The 25,507-nt window shown below is 40.4% G+C and overlaps 1 protein-coding gene across 1 annotated transcript in view; it reads left to right on the top strand.

The window, feature by feature from the left end:
- The first annotated feature begins 243 nt into the window (after positions 1–243).
- LOC130456950 (uncharacterized) overlaps positions 244–25,507 on the top strand; it is a 126,974-nt gene continuing 101,710 nt past the window's right edge. The window contains exons 1-2 of the mRNA XM_056814736.1: positions 244–315; positions 509–1,167. Of these exons, the coding sequence (XP_056670714.1) occupies positions 244–315; positions 509–1,167 (731 nt within the window). The remainder of the gene's footprint in view (positions 316–508; positions 1,168–25,507) is intronic.

Below are 25,507 nucleotides of genomic sequence, written 5' to 3'. Positions count from 1 at the left end.
AAGGTCAAGACGCTACTTTTGTCAAACAGGTTTCCATGGTTTTAAAGGTGGAGGGGGATGGGAAAATGCTAAAACTATATTGAAAGGAGTGTAAGGGAACCAAAACTTGTAACGCTCGAAGACTTAACAAACGACAGCACACCCCACCCACTCCTCAATTTTTTTGCGGAAAAAAAAAATTCTCCAGAAGCCTCACTGCTCACACACTCCACTCAAAGAAGTCAAACCTTCCTCCCCTTAGCGATGCCCACTGCTACAACGAAGCACAACCAGCTCTCGGGTGCACCCACTCTTGCCCCCGCCCCCAGAGCTGAGGCCAATGGCCGCCATCCTTGGAGGCTAGGGCTCCTGTGATAGGACCAGAGGACCTGCCGCTCTGACGATACAGCCCTCCCTCTTTCTCCGCCCTTCCCCTCCCTTTTCTCTTTCTCTCCCTTCCCCAAGCTGGAGGGGCCGGAGCATCAGGGGGAGTAACCAAGCCCGAAGAGCAGCCGCGGCGTAGTTGCAGTTGCGCCATCTGTCAGGAGTGGGGCTGGGAGGGGGTGGTGGTGGTGGTGGTGGTGGAGGAGAAGGAGGAGGAGGAGGAGGAGGAGGAGGAGGAGGAGGAGGAGGAGGAGGAAGAGGAGGAGGAGGAGAAGAAGAAGGAGGAGAGGGAGAAGAAGAAGGAGGAGGGGGTGGAGGAGGAAGAGGAGGAGGAGGACAAGAAGAAGAAGAAAAAAGGAGGAAGAGGAAGGGAAGGAAGAGGAGGAGGAAGAGTAGGAGGGACTGCTGTGCAAAGGATCAGCCGGAGATTCGCCCGCCGCGCTTGGAGAGGGGAGGCCACGGCCCCTTAGAGCCTCCTCCTTTCCTTGCCAACCCGGGCGGCGCTGCGCTTAGCCCCCGACACCCACCCGGGGGTGGTAGGGGTGGTTTGCGGAGCTCCTGCACAAAAGCCGCCGCCTCACTAAGCCGCCGCTGGTACCCGGAGGGAGCCGGCCGCCCTGGGCTGGAGGGGGGAGACCCTGGCGCTGTCCTCCTCCTGCTTCTCCTCCTCCTGCTCCCGCCCCCTCGGAAGGGTCCCCAGCCTGCCTCCCCGGGAGCCCGCAGAGGAGGAGCCGGAGCTGCCACCGCCACCGCCGCACAGGGAGGGCGGGGAGAAGACCATGTGAATGGGGCTCCGAGCCTCAGGTAAGCGGGGCGGGGGAGGCTTCTGGAGACGGGTGGGGGTGGGTGGGTGGGTGGAGGAGAGGATGCTGCTGTCGCTGCTGCTGCTGCTGCAGCTGTTGGCACCCCGGGTTAGGTTATCCCTCCTCCTTCTCCTCCTCCACTGGACCCCCTGCATCTCCTTCTCCGGTCGGGGTCGGGCGCTGCGCTGCTGCTCCCGCAGTCTGCGGCTGCCGATCCACTAGCGCGCTCGTGGCAGCTCTGGAGCATTATCCTTACCCTGACTTATTAATAAGCGCAAACAACCGCGCGGCATGGGTTTCCCTGCAGCCGCCTTAGCGCGGCAGACAAGTCTTGGGGGAAAAGGGAACCGGCAGGGTCGGGGGCGCAGCCTCCTCCAACCGCGGTCCGCCCCTTCTCCCTCCCCCCCCCAACTCTGGCTCCTTTCCCTTTGCTTCCTTCCTTCGCCCCCACCCGGGAAGGACTGGACTGAAGCTGAGGATGGGCTCTGGAGGGAGAAGTGGGTTCCGCCCCTGTCTTCCTTTTGGAGCCCCCCACCCCCACCCCGAGGGACCCTGGCGGTGTGTGTTGTTATAATGACAGGGATGATGTAATCATTTAATAATTGATGATTCCCAGTAAGCCAGGGCTTGGCCCCTTGATGCTTCACCCCTCCCCGCCTCTCCCCAGGCTACTTCTCCACCTCTCCATCCTCTTGCTGCCCCTGTAGCTGACGCTTTCCCTTTTCCATCCTCCTACCGGTTTCCATCACCTCCCTAAGCTACTTCCCCCATCTTCTCCTTCACTCTTCTTTCCCTTCCCCCTAATTTCGCTTTCCTTTTGCTTTTCCCCATCTTCCGTCTTTCTGCTCCCCTCAAGCTTCTTTCTCCTCCCTTCTCTGCCTCACCCTCATACCCCTATACACCCCCACCCCCCCCCACCCCCTGCGTTTCCTCTCTACTTCCCCAGATCATTTGCTGTTTTTTTGTCTCCTCCTTTCTCTTATCTCTAAGCCCACAGGCAGAGGGTAGTGAGCCAGAAAGAGGCAACCAAGACTCCTTGCAGGGCGTTTATTTGCTGTGACTAACTGCAAAAAGGAAGGGGGGGGGGGGTATAATAAAAGTATCCTCCCTCGTCTCTCCCTCAAATAAATCTCAGAAGCTCTGTATGTGTGTGTGTGTGTGTGTGTGTGTGTGTGTGTGTGTGTGATACACACAAAGGGTCCTTTCAGTTCCTAGAGAAGAGACACACAAAGTACCCAAGGATAGTGGGGTTTCCTGCTTGTTTCTGTTCCCTGGGGCTTCCCTTTCTCTTTCCAGATGAGGCAGTAGATCTCCCACATCCCCTTTCCTGCCACATTTGGAGGAAGGATAAAGGGCACCAAATGCCAGCTAATGGGTGCCAGTATTTAACAGTGTCCCAGAAACTGTAGGTGATTTGGAAGCGGACCATTTCTCATGTTTGTTGTTGTGATTGTGTATGTGTGTGTGTGGTTTTTAAAGATTTCAGTAGCCTAGAGAAATTGCCTTTCTATGTTAGATGGCTTCTTTCCTGACTTCTTCCCTTTGTGGGGAAGATACTAGGAACTTGGAGTTAGGGCTTGTGTTGGTGTATGAGGCAGGAGTAGTTTACTTATGAATCAAGAGAATGAAATTGATGGGTTGATCCATTTCTTAGTGATAGGGGTGGGAAATGGCTGGGAGAGGACTGAGCCTCCTGAAAGACTTAGTTTTCTTTCCAGTCAAGTATCAGCAGAGTCTTTTGTTATGAAAGTATTTTTCTTTTTCTTTTTCCCAGTGGATGTTGGTGTAGCTTTGTATATAAGTGCTCAGAGCCATTGTGAAGGCAATGTAGATTAACAAGACTTGTGCCCCTGGAAATACTTCTGGAAACCTTGTCTCTTTCCTGCCTCTGTCTTGCCTTTTTACTCCCACATCCTTCCTCCCACTTTTGTATTTTCTACTCTTTGTGTTCTAACCATTTCACCCCTTGCTTCTGCCCCTTGTATCCCCATTATTCAGGTGAAGATTGTTGGGTTCAGAAACTCTCAGAGGAAGTGGTTTTGTTCAATATCTAAGACTTTTGGGGGAAGAGATTAGCAGCAAACTATAGAAGTTTCTATGTAATCTGTCTAAACTCTAAACCATCTCTTTCTTAACACCCTCTTGGAAAGACGTTCTTAGTCTAGGGTTTGTGAACTTTAAAAAAATATATATATTTTGACAACTATTTAAATATAATTGATTTTCTTTGTATCCCAGTGTGTTTTATTTTATACATTTAATAATATTATTCAAAGAAACAAAGGGTCCATGGGCTTCACCAGATTGCCAAAGAGGAAATTCATGATAGAAAAGGTGACAGCCTCTGTATGTGTATGTCTGTATGTGAGAAATAGTCCTACTGCAAGAGGAAGTGTTGATGTAAAGTTGGATGCTTACTTTCTTATACCAAGATGTATGCCAAGTTCATAGTGGTTGAACTTTTTATTAAGAACCTGGTGCCAAACCAATACAAATGAGGGGAAATGTCTCCCTAGTTAATTCTTAAAGAATAGTTTTTTATAAAAGATTTGTTAGAATTGAGATGTATCCGTGCATTTTTGAATTTTAGAAGGCTTTCATTGTGAGAACTTTTTATTTGGAAAAAGTAATGTGGTTAATGGGGTTACTTTTGAAAACAAAGGATGGTTTGTTCCGAGGCTCTAGAAGGGCAGTCAGTGCACATTAAGCTCAAACTCTGTGTTGTCTAATTAAAAGTGGCTTCATGGACAAAGTTGAATTTGAACAAAACCCCCATACTTTGGATTCTAAAGTTACTTATCATTAGCTTTTCTGTTACTTTCCTTCAATATTTCTAGGTCCTTGAGACTTTTTTAAGTGCACCCACTTTTTTTACATGCTCAAAATCATTCAATTCTTATTTTAATAAGCTCTTGAAATATAGGAATCTGTCTCCATCTTCTCTCCACCTTCTTTTCACAGCTTAGCCCATTCTTTACTCTTAGCTGAATTTTTCCCAGCATAGTCTTTTGTATACTCCTAGATCAGGGAAGAGAACCTTACAGGTTATCTAATCCAACCCACTCATTTTACAGATGAGGCAACTGAGGTCTTGAGGTAACACAGCTGAGGTCATACAGCTTTGTTAGTGGCATGAGTTGGGACCAGCACCCAGGGGGCCCTTTACATTACATGCTCCCTCCCTTATTTGGCTTTGAATGGCATCAGATTTCAATTATTTTGTATAGTTTTTAGAAGAGAGCTTCCAGATGGACTGCTAAGGCATATTTCAATGCTTCGAGGTCACAATGCTTTGAAAGCATGTCAGGACCGACAAGCAGATTGAAGTAGGATCAGTCAACATAAGGATAGGGCCTCTATTCAGTGCATGGTGCCAAATTATATTGGTTGGAGCCCTAGGGTAGTATGCTGTCAGTCTAGCAGCAGACGTGGGGTGGGGAGGGGTACCTCCAATCTTTTTTAGGCCAAAATTGATGAAGTCTTATCTACCATCTGGTGAGGACTGCAGTTAAGACAATATTCTCCTTCCTATTAAAAGGGTTTGTTTTGTTTTCCTCACCAGTATGGAGGATGTAAGAGTAATCACTGTATCCTTTTTCTACTTCAATACTATTTTTCTCTAGTTTTTAGTGATAGCAAGACTAGTGGAGAGTTGTTTTACTAGTGTGAAGACTAAACAAGTTTGTTTCTTCATATGACCCACAAGACCAAAAAGAGAAATATTTTGTATCCTGACAGGGGTAATTTGATTAAAATAAAAACCTAATTAAATCCTTAATCAGGTAGATGCTGTTGAATTATATTTTCTACAAAAATATGTCAATTTTGATATAACCTTACTATCTATTATAACCCCAAAATGTAATTTTCCTTTTTAGCAAAGATTTTACATTTTAAGGCATTGATTTATTTTGCTATTTTAAGTTGACTTGAAGAACCATCTTTATCTTCATTTTAAAAATCAAATTTGGCTGCAGCCTCCTCTTTGAATCTTACTTTATACAACTTTCCTCAGATATTTCATACCCTGGCCAAACTACTATTTGCTGTCTCCTAAACCACCCTCCACTACCCTATTTCCTATTTCTGTTCCTTTTGCTAACACTGGTCCCTATCCCTGAAATGCTGTCTTCTTCTTGTTCCACTTATTGACAACCCAAGTACCTTCAAGACCAAGCTCTGGTGCTGCTTCCTCAATGAAACCTTCTCTAATCTCCCCTATGCCCTCCCCATCCTTCCTCCTACCTCATCATTTTATAGTCCTCTCACTTTATATATGAAATGATATTTCGATTTTTATTGTAGTCATCTATGTATGTATGTTATCTTTCCCAACAATATTAGCTAACATCCTCACTCCTGGACGCTAAAGGCTATGTTGTATTTACCTCCATATCTCTCCTAGCATGGTACACTGCACATATTAACTTAAATGTTTGTTGAACAAATTAGTTAATTAATGAATACACCTGAACTCATCACTATATTTTTATTCATATGAAAACTGGTTCTTCCTAGAGTAGGTAGGATAGTATGCTTGTTGTCCTCTGTGACAATTCAGAAATGCCTCTAGCTCGAACTAAGAGAATAAACAAAATATTTAGCTCATTAAGAGTATATATGTAAAGCACACAAGCATTAAATATTAGGCTAAGTTCTTACTGAAAACACTAGTTCTCACATGAGCAGGAGATTGTATATTTTATTTAGTATTGGTCTACTTATAACTTAACAAGTTTGCATTACTCCCATTTCAACTGAAAAAAAAAAAACCCAATGAGTAAACTTATTGTGCAAAAGTTCAGCCTATTGGACATTTTGAACTTATAGGCATTTTACAGAATTCTTTCCAACTTTTCTATTATTCCTGAGGGTACCACCATGCTTCTAAGTCACTGAGGTTTGCGACTTTGGCATCATCCTCTGCTTCTCCCTCCTTCACACAGTTTACCTAGCTAGTATTTCCCTTCCTTCCATCCTTCACAAGCCACCAGCCTCGTTTGGGTCCTCATTACCTCTCTCCTGGAATATTGTAACAGAGCCCTAAGGCACTCCATCCTACCCTTTCGAACTTCTCCATGCTATTCCCTGCCCTTTCCTCTTCAGTGCTGCCACACTGGCCTGTTTGCTGTCCTTCAAACAGGGCAGTCTGTGTCCCATTTCTGTGCCTTGGCACTGGCCAGAATGCTCTCCCTCTTTTACCTCTTCCTCACAGAATACCAGGCATCCTCTAAGACTGGGCTCACCTTCTCGCTGTGAATGCCCCTCTGAGGTTACCTTGTATCTGTTTTGTCTCCCTTGGCTTTAGAATGTAGGCTCTTTGAGGGCAAGAGTTTGTCTTGTTTTGTTTTAAATCCCAATAGTCTGGAACATAGTAGATCCTTTAAATTTTTTTGATTATTTTAGATATAAAAAGTATGCAGGTTCCTCATCCTGAAGGAGATAATTAGTAAAACTCACTGGAGGTAAAAGAATACATTCTGTGATTGGTTATGAATAACTCTGAATTGTTCTCCACCAAAGTCTTTTTTTAGTCATCCATGGGTATAAGTAATATGTTTAAGGTGGCATATAAATATTATAAATTTGTCTTAATGTGATTTAAAAATCTTTTGCCTCTTTGGTCCCTTCTAGCTATCACTAAGGGGCAGTTAGGTGGTGTAGTGAACAGAGCATTGAGTTTGGAGTCAGGAAGATCTGGCCTCAGATATTTACTGGGCACGTCATTTATTCTTGTTTGCCTCAGTTTCCTCATCTCAAAAATAAGCTGGAGAAGGAAATGGCTAACTAGTCTATTATTTGTGCCAAGAAAACCCCAACAGGGGTTACTCTAGAAGGGAGCATAATAGATATGACTGAAAAACAAGCTTATGATCTCCTTTAGAGTAACAATATATAATTCTTGGGAAGTGACAAGCAGAAACTGTGTGAGAGGTTAGGAGAAATTTAGAGTCCTTTTAGGATAGACAGTTAGAGAAGAGACATGAATGATGGAGGCAAGAATGTCACTAGGAGAATTTTGTTTATTTTCTCTAAGAAGGGAGCTTGGGATGTGAGAGTGAGTCTGAGTAAACGGGGTCTAATGATCTTTTGTAAGAGGTGGGAAAGTAGTTTATAAGGTATGGTTGTGAAATGACATTTCTAGGAAGGGCCTCTGGGTTTAAGAGATCCAGTTATCCTGAATTCTTGGAAATGGAAAACATGGGGAGAAAATACAGGTATCCCTTCCAATGGATATATCATGAGTGAGCATAACGAAATTAAATGGGATTTTTTTCCTTAATCTTTTCCATCTTAGAATCAATACTGTATATTAGTTCCAAGGTGGAAGAGTAGTAAGGGCTAGGCAGTGGGAGTTTTAAGCCCGAGGTTTGACATATCTAGGAAGTGTCTGTGGTCAGATTTGAACCTAGGACCTCCCATTTCTTAAATGGGAATTTTGTGGAAGCTGCAAATGACACCCAAAGGCCAATAGATGACACAACAAAAGTTGAGAAATTCAGAAATGCATAAAATATATATCATATTGTGTAATATCAATATATTTTGCCTTTTAATACCACAGACACAATTTCTTTTTAAAAAATTAAACTAAGTAAAATTTAAAGTTTTAAAAAAAACTCAAAAGCCCCAAAATTTTACATGCATTTTCCAGATTGCATACATGGATGTGGAAGGGATACTTGTTTTTGTAAACAGTTTTAAAGAATAGTTCTTTTAGTTAAGTGATAATTGGTATTAATTTTGTTTCAACATGAATTTATTGGGTTTGACTTTTTGAACTCCTGAACATGGATTCAGTTGTGCAGATATAGAAAAAGTATAAATTGTGCTTCTCTGCCTTCCCCCCACCCCCAGCCCACATTATATTGCAGATAGCTCTTATACAAGAAAAATGTCCCCCCCTTAGTGAATAGATTGGGTCATTAAGTTGGAGGTGCTAGTTTACTAAATCTGATCATTTTTATCAGCCAGAAAATCTAAGAGTCTCACTAATACTATCCAAACAGGCTTGGGTGGTACATAGTACAAGGAGACCTTTGGGTTAAATGACACTGGACTTGATTAGAAGGGAGTAATCCAGGAAAGATATAAATTGAATTGGATTTATGGCCTAATAAAAATGTGGGAAGAAAAGATAATGTCCGCTGCCTCATGAAACTTTAACAATGTTTGTATCTTACTGCATCGTAATCTTTGGATGAGAGCTCTTCCCTATTCGCAGGGCTGTCTCCGCTTTAGAGGTAGTTTCCATTTTCATGGGATCAGAGATCTTTGGCTTGCAGAGCCCTTGGAAAGCCTCTAGCCCTGCAATGGATGCTGAAACTTGGGCCCAGTGACGTTAAGAGATTTGCTCAAGATCACAGGGGCATCAAGTTACAGACCCCAGTTTTGAACTTTGCCCCCCCAACTTCAAAGCCAATTCCGCCATCCTGTCCTGGCTTCTTTGTTACAAAGTACCGGTTAGTGGCTCCTTGGAAGGCTTTTGAAGCAGCTATCAATATGCTCTATTACCATGGAACCTGGAAAAGATGGGTAAAAACTGTAGGGTGAGAGCTGGTCGGTTACTCTATACTTTTATGACCTAGAGCAGCCCTCTGGGAGGGATGGAAAAGGGGAGTGATGCTCAATGTTGGGGAAGCTTGGTCTTCTCTATTTAATGCTAAGAAGTGATCATGGATCACTGGTGCACATTTCATGTCACCACCTCCCATTTTAGGAGAGATGAGGGAGAGAGAAGGGGAAGAAATCATAGATCTAGTGCCCAAAGGGATCCTACAAGTGGTTGAGTATTAACTTCTTTATTTTATAAATTAGACACACAGAGAGGGTCATCTCAGGGTCACACAGCTAGTAATAAGAACTAGGGTTTTACAATTTGAAGAAAAAAAAACCCTTTAATAAATGATCTTATTTTATCCTAATATCAACTTTGTGACGGAGGTGCTATTATTATTATTTCCACTTTGTTGTTGTTGTTCAGTCATTTCAATCTTGTCCAATTCTTTGTGACTCCCATTTAGGTTTTTCTTGGTAAAGATTCTGAAGTGGTTTTCCATTTCCTTCTCCAGTTCAGATAAAGAAACTGAGGCAGACAGGGTACAGTGACTTGCCTAAGGTGTGGGGTTTTCTTGGCAGAAATACTGGAGTGGTTTTCCATTTCCTTCTCCAGTTCATTTTTACAGATAAAGAAACTGAGGCAAACTGGGTACAGTGACTTGCCTAGGGTGTGGGGTTTTCTTGGCAGAAATACTGGAGTGGTTTTCCATTTCCTTCTCTAGTTCATTTTTACAGATAAAGAAACTGAGGCAAACTGGGTACAGTGACTTGCCTAAGGTGTGGGGTTTTCTTGGCAGAAATACTGGAGTGGTTTTCCATTTCCTTCTCCAGTTCATTTTTACAGATAAAGAAACTGAGGCAGACAGGGTACAGTGACTTGCCTAGAGTGTGGGGTTTTCTTGGCAGAAATACTAGAGTGGTTTTCCATTTCCTTCTCCAGTTCATTTTTACAGATAAAGAAACTGAGGCAGACAGGGTACAGTGACTTGCCTAAGGTGTGGGGTTTTCTTGGCAGAAATACTGGAGTGGTTTTCCATTTCCTTCTCTAGTTCATTTTTACAGATAAATAAACTGAGGCAAACTGGGTACAGTGACTTGCCTAAGGTGTGGGGTTTTCTTGGCAGAAATACTGGAGTGGTTTTCCATTTCCTTCTCCAGTTCATTTTTACAAATAAATAAACTGAGGCAGACAGGGTACAGTGACTTGCCTAGGGTGTGGGGTTTTCTTGGCAGAAATACTGGAGTGGTTTTCCATTTCCTTCTCCAGTTCATTTTTACAGATAAACAAACTGAGGCAAACTGGGTATAGTGACTTGCCTAGAGTGTGGGGTTTTCTTGGCAGAAATACTGGAGTGGTTTTCCACTTCCTTCTCCAGTTCATTTTTACAGATAAAGAAACTGAGGCAAACTGGGTACAGTGACTTGCCTAGAGTGTGGGGTTTTCTTGGCAGAAATACTGGAGTGGTTTTCCACTTCCTTCTCTAGTTCATTTACAGATAAGGAAACTAAGTGATTTGTCCTGGGACACCCAACTAGTAAGCTATTGGGGATTTTCTTGGAAGAGATACTGGATTGGTTTTCCATTTCTTTCTCCAGCTCATTTTACAGATAAGGAAACTGAGGCAAACAGGATTAAGTGACTTGCCCAGGGGCACACAGCTAAGAAGTATCTGAGGTCACACTGAACCCAGGACTCAAAGCTTCTTTTAAAACTGCATGAGCATTTGTCAGACTAGGGTATTCTGATGTCAGAATAAAAGAGACTTTCATTGGACTGGAGGAGGATGAGGCTTTAGGGTTGGCCACTGACTCTGCCTGAGATGGAGAGAGGTCGATACTTGGAGTCCTGGAGTCCTTGGAGGGCCTTTTCTTTAGCTGGCTTCAAGTTGGCCATTCGGAGGGGTTTGCAACTGTGTTTGGGCTGTAAGCCTGGACTCAGAGGAGCAGGAGGCAACTTGGAAAAGAAATGAAGGGAAACCTAGTGCTTCTGTAACCATAACTGTTAGAGTCAGGTAGTAAAGGGATGGAGAAACATTAATCAGCTGAGTCAGAGACAGAGAGAGAGCAGCCAGAGGGGAGGCTAAAGACCATAAATCCACCATAGAAAGACCTCTTAACTTCTATTTTAAAAGGCTTCTAAGTACCTGCACCTTTTTGAATTTGCTGGTGGGGTTTTATCTGGTTAATTCAATCACTTTCATTTTCTTCAGAGCTTCCATCTTTGAGGTAGCCAGAAATAGCAAGCTTTCCATGATGCTGCATAAGGAATCCGTCTGCTTTACAGAAAAATGGGGCTTTGGCGGCAAATAAAAATGAAGCAGTTCTCCTTCCTCACTTCTAAGGCGGTGGCACATTTCCCAATCCTTTCTTCCTGCAATCACCAGAAAAAAAGTTACTGGATAACACATAGGATGTATAATTCTATGAAATCTTGCCCAATTAGAATTCAATTGAAAAAGCAAATAAACACTGGCAATTTATGTTATTCCACTTGGATATAGTATTTGTTTTGATGGTGATATTCTTCTAAAAGACTGAAGTTTTTTTTTTAATTTTAAATTTTATTCACAGATAATTGGCTTAACAAATGTATTTATCCACTTGATGAACATTTATTAAGCACCTACTGTAAGGAAAATACTGTGCTAGGACATGAAAAAATCGGTTTCACAGTCTCCATCATTATGTTTTCTGTTTTCTGAATGAATAAATAAGAGGAACTTATCCAATATGCCTGGAATGTACTTTGCCCATCTTTGTTAAAATCTTCCTGGTCTTCCAAGGTTTAGCTTAGAGTGAAAACTCTTCTTGAGTTCAAATCTGGCCTTAGATACTTACTCTAGCTGTATGACACTGGGCAAGTCACTTAACTCTGTTGGCCTTAGTTTTTTCATCTGTAAAATGAGCTAGAGAAGAAAATGACAAAGCATTTCTTGCCAAGAAAACCCCAAATGAGGTCACAGAGTTGGACACAACTGAAAAACAACATATCTCTTGTAGAATTTTAACACTTATTTTTCCTAGTATATGACTAGGGTAGAGTGAAAAACTGAATTGATTCAGGGTCAGAAAGTTGGGATAGAAGTCACAGTCCTAAGACTTACTGGTTGTGCCTTTGGGCAACTTTTCCAAATCTTCATTTATTTCTTTATCTGTAAAATGTAGAGAGTAATATTTTCTGAATCCCCCTCACAGGGTTCTGAGAAAAGTGCTTTTGCATACCTTTACGTATTACATAAATGATTTATTATTAAGATACTTTAAAAGAACTCTGTATAAGACCATTCTTGTTATGTTTCTTTTCTTTCTGACTAGATTGTAAACTCCTTAAATTTTTTTCCTTTATTTTGTTTTTAATAACAAATTACCACATAAGTTTTCTCAAGAAATATGATTCATGGTGTCTTCCTCCCTTCTTCCCTTCCCCTCCTCAAGTTGACAAGCAATTCAATCTGGGTTGTACATATATTAACACAAAACTTATTTCCATATTATTCATTTTTGTAAGTGAATTATATTGTAAACTCCTTGAGGGTAGAGTAGTTTTACTAGGGAACATGGAAAGAGCAGAGAGTCCTCAGACCATGGTTTGAGTCCTGGCCCTGTCGCCATGAGATATTTGACTTTGTGACTTTGTTTCTTCATCTATGGAATAGAAATCTTCATAAGGGCACAGCCTATATCTTAAGTTTGTAAAGGAAAAGTATTTTATGAATCTTAAAGGCTACCTAAATGTGAACAATTATTATAATTGCTATACAAAATAGTCACTTAATGTTAGAGCAGAATTCAAATAAATTTAATTCAGTGAAAGAGAGGAGGCATATTATTTTTCATTGTATTCTTTAGTACTTTGGCCTTCCTCCAATATTCCAGTGAAACTGTGATCTCATAAATTTGAGTATTCCCTCCAATGGTGCAGATTGCAGCCTATTCATGCCTGCCCATCTTGTGCAATTTTTGTCCACATCACTCCCAAATGGGAGCCACCCAAACTCTGGGGGCCTTCCTCATTTTCTTTTGATATTGCTTGGATACCAGTGAAGTATATAAACTTAAGATCTGTTATCCTTCCTTCTTAAGGCAATGTAGTGCATTGGAAAGAATTCTAGATTTGGAGTTTAGTATCCTGGATTCCCCGGGTAGATGTGGCAGTGGATGGAGTGCTGGACCTAGATTCAGGAAGACCTGAGATGCTAATTAGCTGCTACCCCGAGTAATTCACTTAACCCTATTTGCTTCAATTTTCTCATGAGCTGGAGAAGGAAATGACACACCACTCCAGTCTCTTTGCCAAGAAAACTCTAAAATGGGTCAAGAAGAGTCAGACGCGATTGAAATGACTGAATAATCCTAGTTTAAAATATTGAATCTTCTTAACTTCTGAATTACTGTCAAAGACAGCACAATCCTCACAGTTTCTCAGTCTTGGACTCTCAACCTGGGTATCACTCTCTACTCTACTGTCTCACCCCACATCCATTCTGTTGCCAAGACCCATCAATTGCATCTTCCTACCATCACTTGTGTACAAACACACACACACTGCCGCCATCTTGCTGAAGGTCTTCATCATCTCATGCCTAAACTACTGAAGTTACCTTCTGGTCGACCTCCCTACCTCAAATCTTTTCCGTCTTCCACTCAGCTGTCAGATTAATCCTCATAAAACAGTGGTCCGGCTACGTCCCTTCCTCCTCCTCCTCTTCCTCCTCCTCCCATTCAGTAAACTCTAATAGTTCTCTATCACCGATAGCGTCAGATATAAAATCTTCATTCAGAGCCCTTCACAAGTAGACTGTCTCCTACCTTTGCAGGCTTTTCACATTTGCTCCTCTCCACATCCTCTGTGATCTAGTGATGCTGATCTCGCTGATGTCCCTCTCAGACAGCATCCCAATCTGCCAGGTCTTTGCATTGTCACCAGCTGTTCCCCATGCCTGGAATACTCTACCTCCTCTAGGAGAAAAGATCTCTCCTGACAACCTATCCTGCTTTCCTTAAAGTCCCAGCTAAAATCCTGCCTCTTCTAAGAAGACTTTCCCCATCCCTAATGCTTAAGCCACCCCTTTATTGATTATCTCTCATTTATCCTGGAGAAATCTTGTTTATGTTTAGTTATTTACATGTTGTATCCCCCATTAGTTTGTGGGCCCCTCAAGCCCAGGGACTGCTTTTACTTTTCTTTGTATCCCCAGAATTTGGCACAGGGCTTGACTTATTGTTGTTCAGTTGTGTCTGGCTCTTCCATGATCCAGTGGACCATTCTATCTATGGGTTTGTTTGTTTTTTTCCACAAAAATTTGAGTGATTTGCCATTTCCTTCTCTAGTAGATTAAGGGAAATAGGGGTGTCTAGGCCAGAGATTCTTATCTTTTGTGTGGGTCCTTGGACCTCTTTGGCAGTCTTGTAGAGCTCTTCTCAGAATCATGTTTTTAAATATATCAAAGAAAATACATAGGACTACAAATTTTTGAATTATAATTATCAAAAAAATTAAAAATCCAACTGCAGTTTCTTTATTCATTTTCAGTCATTTCTGACCCTATTTAGGGTTTTCTTGGCAAATCCTGGAGTCATTTGCCATTTCCTTCTCCAGCCCATTTTACAGATGATGAATTAAGACAAATAAGGTTAATTGGCTTGCCCAGTCACATATCAGGTAAGTGTATAAGGCCAGGAAGATGAGTCTTCCTGACTCCAGTCTCAGCAGTCTATCCCCTTTGGCATCTTGTTACCCTAAAACCAACTGCAAGGGCTCCCAATTATAAACCCCTGATCTATGACTTTGATTCTGTGTTAGATGTTCTCCATAATAGTGGTAAGGTAAACATCTGTTTCAGTGAATAAAATGATGGTTTTTGTTTTATCTTTGAAGGAATAATGTATAATTTTGATGCATCCATGGGAGACATCTGTGTGGAGAAGGATTGATTGGACTAGGAAGTTTATTTCAATCGTCTAGGCAAGAAGTGATGAGGGCTTTTGAACAAAGGTGATTGTGTAAATAGAGAGAAGGAATCAGATTTGAATAATGTTGTGGAAGTAGAAGTAGCATGATTTGGAAACTGGATATACAGGATGAAGGAGAGCGAGGCAATGAGGATAATACTGAGGTTTTGAACGTGGGAGATAGAAACAGGGAAGTTTGGAAAAGGAGAGAGTTTTGTAGAAAGGATAAAGAATTCTGTTTTTAAGTTCAAGATGTTTCCAGGTCAGTGTTTGAAATATATAATAGGCAATTGGGGATGCATGATTGAAGCTTGGAAGAAATTGGGATTGGATATAGAGATCTTGGAGTCATTGGTGTAGCTGCTTAATTAGAGCCTTGGGACCTGGTAAAGTCACTGAAGGAGAGTGAAAAGTAGGGAGCCTGAGGTAAAGAACCCCTTTAGTATTCCCCATTCACCTCCACCCTTGGAGATGGAATCATTTATGTCATCCATCTATCCATCCATTCTCTGGTGGCTTTGTGGATGCCTACCAACAGGTTAATTCTTCAAAGAGAAGGCTATCGTGGAAATATACTTCATGGGATGTCATCTGAGTTGTGTGGGAAACTAACGAGACTTTATGTCATCTCTGTAACAAATGACATACCAGTATGTCAGTACCTTCGCTAAGAGTCTTCCTAAGCTTTATGCTGTGACTCACTTTTTACTCCTGGTTTGTTGCTGCCCAAAATGTGTACGAAGAGAAGACAGAAGTAAGAGCGTTTTATCCAGTCCTTCTTTGAAGTGTTTATTATATTGGGGTTCTTTGTGGGGGCCCCTTTTGTCAGAGTGGGGGGATGAATTTGGATTGAAAAAATGTATATCTTTATTATACCATATATGTATGTATACATGTACGATTGCTTTCCTTTGAAATCCTATGCATCTTATTTTATGCATTTCAAAACGTGCCTGAGAAAGGATCTGTAGATTTCACCAGAAAGCCAAAGATATCCATGACACGAAACAGTTAAGAACTCATGGCCTCAGATACTTATTAGCAATGGGATCCTGGGTCCCTTAATCTCTCTATGCCTCAGTTTTCTCATCTGTAATATGAGAACAGTAATAGCTCCTACTTAACAATGTTGTGGTAAGGATCAAATAAATTGCCTATGCAAAGTGCCAGCAATTATCCCTCTTCTTCTTCCTTTTTTTCCTTCTTTTGTTATTATTATTACTGCTATTTTTAGATAACATGTCCATGCTTAAACCTCCTTCACTCCCACTTGCCACCCCGCCAAGAAACATACTTTCTCTTTTTGCTGGTAATGACAAGAACACGTTACATGTTTGTACATGATGTTAACCCTTGATGTACTTACCTGGTTTGTTTTATTTTAGTAAGAACTTGTTTGACTGGCCTCTTTGGGGAAGATAGCACCATGCTCAGATCAGTGCTTATTAAGTGATTTCTGGGAATGGATGAAAAGTCTCTCACCCTGTTGTTCCCTGGTGGGATGAGCTGTCTCATGAGGAAGAATCACCCTTCTGTGTGGTTAGAGCTAGACCCTTGGAGTTTTCCAACCTACATCATCAGGCTCATTTAGGGATGCCTCTTTGGGGGGAGGCTTTTCACTCCCTCTTGGTGTCCCATCTTGGCATGAAGGTGACCCAAGCTTCCAAATTAAAAAGACTTCATCCACAGCCCTAGAGATGGATGATGTCACCATGGTCAGAAAACCAGCCCAGTCCAGTTTTCAAGAGGCTTATCACCCCAGTGGGTTCAGGATAGGAATTTTTTTGGCCATGAAGACCTTCTTTCAAGTCAGGAATGTTGTCTTCTGCATCAGGGAAGGGAGTACCTGCACTGAAGGAATTCAGGATTCTGAAGGTTGGAGTGGAAATTGCTTTTTTCATTATGGTGATAGCCTCCTGGAGTGAAAAGCTAATGGTTCTGTGGGCTCATATATGCTGGGAAGGTTGGGTGCATTTATAGATTTTGCCTTGATCCTTGATCCTATTTTCAGTCCTGTTACCAGTGATGTTGTTAAGTAGTCATAAAGTAATAAATGAAGAGAATCCTGCTTCCAGACTGTTGTGAAATTTCAGACTGTTCTTAGGGGCAGAGATAGTTAGATGAAAGTCAATTTAAGGATGATGGGCTAGAGATCATAGAAAAAAGTATGCTCTTCTCTATTTGTGATTGAATTGGGCACCCTAAAAAGGGTTTTGGTCCTAAGCTAAGTTACTTTGTAAGTCTGAAACAAAGAACAGAGTTAATAGCAACCTAAATCTTTTTATAATCTAACTTCAGATTTAAGTGTCAGAGTAAGGCTACCCTGGGGGATTATCAGTGTCCAATCAGGGAACCAGCAAACATTTGTTAAATACTTACTGTATGCACAGGTACTGTACTAAGTGCTAAGAGGAAAATGATAAAAATAAAATGGACCTTGTCTCCAGGATCCTACATTCTATAGAGATCAGGTTTGATTAAGTCACAGGTATAACTAGTTGCAAATATCAAAGGTGTTTTCTTTAATAAAATTGTTTATGTGCCCTTGACTTCTTTGGGCTTTTGGAGAATAATCAGCTACATGAAAATAAAGGAGAATTCACTTTTAAAAAAACTAAGTAAATAGGATTAAGTGACTTCTTGGGTGGCACAGCTAGGAAGTGTTTGAGGCTAGATTTGAACCCAGATCCTCCTGCCTGTGGAAATTTTACAATTGTCTATCCTTTCTCCCCCCTCTACTCTAAACACATAGAAACATAGGCGTCTACCTCCTCTTCCTTAAGAGGGAAAATGTATAAAACAATCAATGTAAAGGTCTTTTTTATGAACTACTTTCCCAGTAACCATATAATTTTCCATTAACTCTAAGTAGTCATTTCATCCATTTGTTAAAAACAAAAACAAACAAACATGGATAGCATTGTGCTGAGTGTTGTTGGGGAGAGAAGGGAGGAGAGGGAGAAGGATAATTTCCCTTAAGGAGCTTATATTCTGTTAAGGGATATATAGTGCACTGGATAGAACACTAGATCCAAAATGGCAGGGTGTATTTTAGGAGATGAAGAGATGGCTGATTAGATACAATGTGAAGCATATTCTGGGGTCTGGGGCTGGCTTTGTGCATTTGTACTGGATGACTCAGTAGTCAGGAAAGCCCAGCCCAAGGGAGGTGGTTCTAAAACTGAGTAGATTAAGTTACCCTGTCCAGGAAATGGTCTCTCAGTAGGTCTAGTGGTTCAGAGGGAGCAATAGCAAAGCAGTTGGCTGGAGTGGATTGTTGGGTGAGAGGGACTATTTTCAGAGGAATATGTTAGCAGGGAGGTGCATTGACCTCACACAGTGTCACCACCTTCAGTGCCCACCCTCTTTCTCTGTTCCAGGGTCACTAACTACTTTCTACACATCCCATAGGCACACTGGCTAGCTTTGTAACTAGAAAAATTGGTGAATGTAAGCTCTTTTTAGGACAGGAATGTTTCTGTTCTGTCTTTGAATTCCAAACATCTAGCAGAGTGAGTTACACATAGAAGAAGGTGCTTAATAAACATCTATTGAGTTCATTGAATTTAGGAGGTGGTTTAAGGGTTAAAGTGCTCTCAGAATGGACAGACAGGTGGTTTGAGGTGCCAGTGAAACTCTTGGTGTAAATGTCCAGTTGGAGCTAAGGGTCTGGGCTGAGTGGAGAGTAAAGAGCTAAATAAAAAGAAGACCTAGTGTCCCAAAGAGGAGATAATTAAATGTAGAAGAATGGGTATGATGTATAAACAGAGCAGAGAGCTAAGGATTTTAGGAGGTAGAGAAATCACCAATAGAAATAAAAGAAATGAGAACCAGGACACTACTATACAATAAGCCAGTGGATTAAGAATGTTTTGAGGATAATGGTAGTCAGTGATGTTGAATGTTGCATGCAGGTCAAGAGAATAAGGACTAAGAAGGTTATCTTAGGTTATTAGGAAGTCATTACAATTGTAGTTAAGTAATAGAGCCAGATACACAAGGTTAAACAGTGAATAAGTGATTAAAAAAATAGAAATGACAGGTATAGACCTTTCTTTTGAGAATTTTTGTGGAATTTGAGCATGTTTATTAGCATATTTATAAGTCAGAAGGCAATGAATGAAAAGATTGATGAGTAGCCATGGGGTTCCAGTTGGATTGAGTTGTGTGATCATTTTCAGTAACATATGGCCATCTGGGAGTGTGGAAAGCAGAGAATGAGGATTACCCAGGGTTTGGGGTTGGCATGAATAGAATAGTAAAATTTTGTGTAAACAACAAGGTTTTCTAGAGTGCTAGGGAAGGCAGTATTAAACAGTTGATCATCAAAAAGAAAAAGAAATCAGGAGACAAGGGATAAAGGGATCCGAGGTCTTGATGCCTGGGTCAAGAGAGTATAGCAGGTTTAAGGGCATATTTGATGTTGAAGGTAATGTGTTTGTGCTTAGATGTTAGGAACTTGAAGATCAGCAGCCTGGAGTGATGAGGAGTTAAAACAGCAGATGGATGAGTGTCCATAAATGGCTTAAGCAGAGTAAAGATGAAGGACATTGTATTGAGAAATTATAGAAGAGGAAATGGTTTACCATACTTATACTGAGAAAATCCAGATCTCCTTTGGCGATAAATTCATTTAGTCTCACTAATATAATAAGTTCCTTTGCTTTATGGAATCTGTAATTCCCTTCTCTTCTGTTGTTTCAAGTGGGAGTAGAATAGTCTTGTGTAATTTGAATAGCCTTTCCTTTACAATTCAAGGTCTTTTTTCTGGCCACTGCAGAATTTGTCACTTATTGGAATTGTGAAATTTAATCACTGTCTTGAAGATTGCAGTATAATTTGTTTTTCTTAAGAGACAATCTTTGTATTCTTTTGATTGGCATTTTGTTTTATGTATTAAGAAGTTCTGAGAAGTCTTCTTACACTATTTTACACATTATAGTGTTCAGGTTTTTTTCTTCTTGAAGGTCTATGATCCTTACATTGTCTTTATGCATCTTGTTTTTTAGATCAATGCATTTTGCTTTTATATAGATCATTAACATTATTGATTTTTGTTTTTCTTCTTCCAGATTGCTCCTCACCTCAGGATGTTTGTACTATCAATCTGTTACTCTTTCTTTTGCTTTTTTGGAGAGAATCACCACTGTGGACTCAAGATTTTTAATTCTACTAATTATTTCTGCTACATAGACCATTTTGCCATTTATTCATATCTAAATTCTTTCTTCATGGTTCTGGTTTGTCCCTTGAATTGTTCTGCAACATCTTGCTATGGTTCCAAGTTCTCTCAGGAATCTAAAGGGTTCTATGTTTTGTCAACTGTCTGCTCAATTTCCCTTGTCTTGCAATTTTTATTTAGTGTCATTTCCAATCTTTTAAATGTGTTGTTATTCATTTTTCCTTATGACTTTAATATCTTCACTGTTTTAAGTTTTAAACTAAGTTTTCTTCTGGTATCTTCAGTGGTTTTAATCTTTCTTTGCTTTTGTTCTATTCCTCACCTTCCAACTCCATCCTTCATGTTGGGGTTTATCCCTAAGGCTAGACTTCAAAACAGTCTCAGCCTCCTTCCACTTTGGGTTTTTTTTTTTTTCCATTGACCTCTGTCCCTATCCAAGTAATTTCTGGGTGGAAGGATTGATCCCAGCTGAATTTCAGTCCCTTTTCCTTTTGACTAGATGCAGCCTCATATGCTAGCTTCTGCCCTCATACTCCATTATTAAATAATCTGGCTGGATTCTGAGTGGGTGCCTGCCACTTTTTGCAGGCTTGGAGGATGGTGGCGTGGGTGTTCTGGGGTAGAGTTTCTGTCATTTTGGGGTTCTCTAATCCAGGGGATACCACATACAGGAAAAGGTCCTACCCACTTAAGCCTCTTCCTTCCCCACACTGGGTTGGGCAGAGTTGCCATCCAGTGCTTGTTTGCAACAGAATGCCAGGTAAGAGAAGCTGCAGTGTTATGTTGAGAGAATGCAATAACAGTAAAATTCCTGAGTGGATCTTAGATCACAGGCCTTTGGATCAGTTTGTGGACCCTGGATGCTTAGGCTGGTGGGGGAGGGACTCAGAGTGATAATGTTAGGAACTAGTATTCTCCACTGTTAATTCATTTAGTTAATAAAGCTTTGTTGGACTTCTCGATTTCTTGTCCTCTGGGGACAGTTGTAATTGCTATACCTTTGGTACATAATCTATCTTTTGTGGTATTGTTGGTGGTGGATTTTGGGGGGGAGGGGGAGAATTAGTGCTGCCTTCTTGTTGGTCATATGATTCCACTATTCAAGCATTCATTGTTATTGACAGAAGTCTTTCTGTATTCCAATATGGAAATGTTGGCTGTTCTCTGGTTAAAGTATCAGGGGTATGTATGCATTTTTTAGTTTAGATTTACTTTTTAGTAATAGTTTATCTCTTGAATATTCTTGGTTGTAACAACAGTATGTGCAATACCTCAGATGAGGAAGACATAGATAAAAAGCATGAGAATTTTCAGACTATCTCAAGCCAGACTTCAACTGCCATGCCAGATTAGAACCGAATTTTCATTTTTAATGTAGCTTTCTGGGATCTAGGATGAACATAAGAAATTACAGTCACTGAATATAAGAGAAAACTCTTCATCTTTATTCAGTTTCCTTGTACTAAATAAAGCATCTGTTTATGAACGGATTAATTTCCAAGTATAATTTGGAAATAGTTGCTGGAACATTTAAATGAAGGGGGGTAGGGTGAGTGTCTGCTCACACAGAGTGAGGGTAACTTTCCCTTTGTACTTGTGGTATTTCTGACAGGTATAGGAAAAAGATTCTGCGTTTTAAAAGGTATTTTAAACCTATACTGTTCCTATGAAAAAAATAGTTAATAGTTTGTCTCAAGTATGACTATTGTTAGACATTTCTATTTCTATATTTTCCCAACGGAAGACAATTGGGATAATCAGATTTTATGTAGGATTCTAGATTTAGAGCTAGAAAAGACCTTAGAAGTCATTAAGTCCAACCCTTTCATTTTATAGATGAGGAAACTGAGGCACAGATGTAAAGTGACTTATCTATGAGCGGGATTGAGCTCAGGTCTTCCTCCTCCCAATTCAGAACTCTAGCCTATTTGAGAAGACTTAGATGAACCAACCTGTTGCTTTTAACGAATGAGCCTGGACCTGGAAGGAGTTGAGGGATATTCTAGTCCCCTAAGAGCTAGGACAGTGGTAACTGAGGAGTAGACACTGACTTTCCTATATGCCCCAGATGAGCAGGAAGGGAACATCTATATTCCTGTGCCACCATGGCATAGGCAGAGGGAGATATCTTTAAGAGAGCAGCTGTGTATGGCTTCTGAGTCTCTAAGTGAGAGAGGGACCATCCTAAAAGAAGTGGAACCCTTCAGGGAAGCCTCAACCATCAGAGGGGGAGTCTACATCAAATCCTTCCCATTTCTCTAATCCTGACTGTCCCAAGACTAGGACATATCCTGGCTACAGACCGGAGGGAATAGAAGGATCCTAGTTCATTCTGGGCTTTGCCATTTATTCCTTATGTAACCATGGACCTCAACATTCACATCCCTGAACTCCCATTTCAGGATAAAATTGAAAGAGCATCCGTATCTACAGACGAAAAGCAATTTCAGGAAGCTTTATAGGAACACAACCAGGCCTCCAAACTTCTGAATTATAATTATTCCTTCACTAACATCTTCATCTATGATCTTGGGACAAGTTATATCAGTTTTGTATGTCTCAATTACTCTATTGTAAAATCCCCTGATTTCTCAACCAAAACAAATTTGCGTATGGACGAGGTGACTTCTAAGCTCTCTTTCTTTTAGCTCTGTGATCTAGTGTTCTAACATTATTTCTGACTCCGGTAATGAAGTTTGATAGTAAAGTAAGACCCTGAATTGCATCTTTGTTGACTGAGGTATTAGTATATACAGAAATCATATTTCCCCCCCTTTTCTTTGCCTTTCACTTTAAGCCTCTATTATTTGTTTTAGGTAGGATCCTTCCTACCATAAAGTGGGGACAAGGAATCATGAGATCATTGGTGGGGATCTAAAGCTGGTGGGAACCTTAGAAGTCATCTAATTTAATTTATTATACAGAAGAGGAAACTGAGGCCCAGGCCCATGGGCATAGCACATGGCATGGAGATAGCCAGAAAAGCATCAGGGTTACCCCAAAGCTGAGCAAAATATAGTGAATCACCAGTTGGAATCCAGGGTTACAAGGGTTGGAGATGTCAGGTAGCAATGGATAGAGACAAAACCAATATAACTTGTCCCAAGGTCTTGGAAGAAGGCATTCATTAGTGAAGGGATAATTTACAGTTTGGAATTTGGAGGCCCAGTTGTGTTTCTCTACAGTTTCACAAAATTGCTTTTCCTCTTTAGACATTCTCCCTTTCAATTTTATCCTGAATGCTTTTCCAAGGACAGTAAATGGTTTTATCCAGTATGATACTGTTTCCATGGTGACTAATGTATTTCAGAGAGGGTAGGCTCCGATGGAGGGAGTCTAAAAAAGGACAAACACAGAAGTGCCATAGCATAAAGCATAAAACAATGCCCAGCAGAGAGTCAAGTTTGAGCTTTTTGTATTCTAATGGCTACTTATTTATTGGAAACCTGCACAACTTGCTTCTAAATGTGACACAATAAAATCTTTACAGTGATCCATACTGTACCATATTTAGTTGACACCATTCTTTGGTTAGTCCTTGATTTGTTGCTTGTATTGAACTCAACCTCAGGTTTGTTCATTTTGTTTCTTCAGAAGCTTAACATGCATCAGCATAACTAGAAGACTGGATCTAAGCTAGTTCTACCAATTGAGTCTCATTTATCACATTGGGTGTAATAGGGTTTGAAAAATTAAGCCATTTATAATTACATCCTTTCAAGTCTCAGACAATTTTGTGAGATGATAATAAAAATCACTTTGATCTCCCCAAATGAACCCCAAGGGGAGTGTGGATAATCATCATAATAACTCCCATATCTGTAGCACTTTATGGCTTACAAAATGCTCTGCTAACAACAGTCTTGTGTGGTTGTGAGTATAGGTATTATCCCCATTTTACAGATAAGGCAATTGAGGCTTAGAAGTTGAGAGATTTGCCAAGGCTCCCTTAGATGGTAAGTGTCAGGGTCTGAACTTTAACCTAGATGCCTTGATTTCCAAACCCATACTTTTTCTTCTAGTCTACCTTAGTAGAACACTGAACTCGTGGCGTTAAACAAATCACCTAGAAATTAAGTCTGTGGCAGGGTTAAGAAAAGAATTTGTCTCAGGTCAAAGTTGGGTTGAGGTGATAAATTCACAAAATTATGAAATCTGTGCTGAGGTGGTAATATAGTAATAAATTTTATTCGTTACTGGTTGAAAATAGACATTGGAATTATTATAATGTTAGTTTTATTGAACTAACTACCCAGATTTTTAGTGATTTTCTCCTTCCTCCTTTATTTACAAGTCAGTTTAAACAGTAAAAAGTAAGCTTATGAGGTAGAATATATAAGAATTTGCCACCATTCTCAGTGCCATGTTCTCTACTTTCCTTTACCAGATGTTCTCTCTTTACCAGAATCTTTACTTCTTTTCTGTCTTATAATAACTACTAAAAGACCATTCAAATCCCAAACCAGAAAGTTTGATGCCCTGGGCAAGCACCATAAAACAAAACAAAAACATTAAAGAACCTAAATTAAATCTACTTTTTAAACATAATCAATACATGATCAAACTTAATTAAATCATTTAAATATGTGATAATTTAATCAAACCAATTTAAATTAATTAAAAATAAGTTTTAATGGAAATTTAGTTGTGGGGCAGGGAGGGAAGATCTTAGGACACAAAGATCCTTGAAGGGAAGATAGACCTTGAAACATCAGGAGACTACTACTGAGGGAAAGAAACAAAATAGAGCCAGGCTAGGGAAGAGCTTACCTGGAATACTTTTACGGAGAGAAGGAAGCATGCCATCTAGGAACTTTTGTCTTTTAATTATTCTTATTAATTAGTTGCTAAGTGCATTTGTTTCTGTCTACTAAAGGAATACAAGTCTCATCAGAGTCCTCAAAAATTTGGTGCACTGGGACGAAACCTTAGTTGTCTTGCCTCTGTTATAGCTTTGGAGTTGCCTGGCAAATGAGGATTATAGATCTTGAGCTGGAAAGGGACTTTGGAGGACATCTAGTCCAGTTCTCTCCCTTTGCAAATGAGAAAACTGAGGTCCAGTGAACTTGAGTTGCCCAACATTGCACAGGTAGCACAGGCAAAATTTGAACTTAGGTCCTCCTCTGACTCCGGATGGAATACTTCTTTGACTCTACTACAAACATTGCTATTCTTGTCTCACAGATTTAAGGTAAAGGGGCCATATTCCAATTCAACAATCATTTATTAAGTGACAGCTATGTTTAAGGCACTATTCTGGGCCCTAGGGGTACATAGATTAAAAATGACCATACCCATACTCTGAAGGAATTCACATTTTTACTGAGAGGTATATAATATCTAAACAGGTAAGTTTACCAGGCAGAGTAATAGGAGAAAAGATCCAGAAGTAAGTGTTCTAAGAAAATTTGAAACATAGAGAAATGCTGTAGATTTATATGGGTTCATTTTGTATCCTGCAATTTTGCTGAAGTTATTAGTTACTTCAGTTAGTTTTTTAGTTGATTCTCAAGGATACTCTAAGTATATCATCTTATCTGCAAAGAGTGATAGTTTAGTTTCCTCTTTGCCTACTTTTAACTCTTTCAATTTCTTTTGCTTCTCTAATTGTAAAAGCTAACATTTCTTAATATTAAATAATCTTAAA

This window comes from Monodelphis domestica, chromosome 2 (assembly GCF_027887165.1).
Source record: "Monodelphis domestica isolate mMonDom1 chromosome 2, mMonDom1.pri, whole genome shotgun sequence".
In the NCBI taxonomy this organism is placed as follows: domain Eukaryota; kingdom Metazoa; phylum Chordata; class Mammalia; order Didelphimorphia; family Didelphidae; genus Monodelphis; species Monodelphis domestica.
This window is presented reverse-complemented; position numbering and strand designations above follow the sequence as displayed.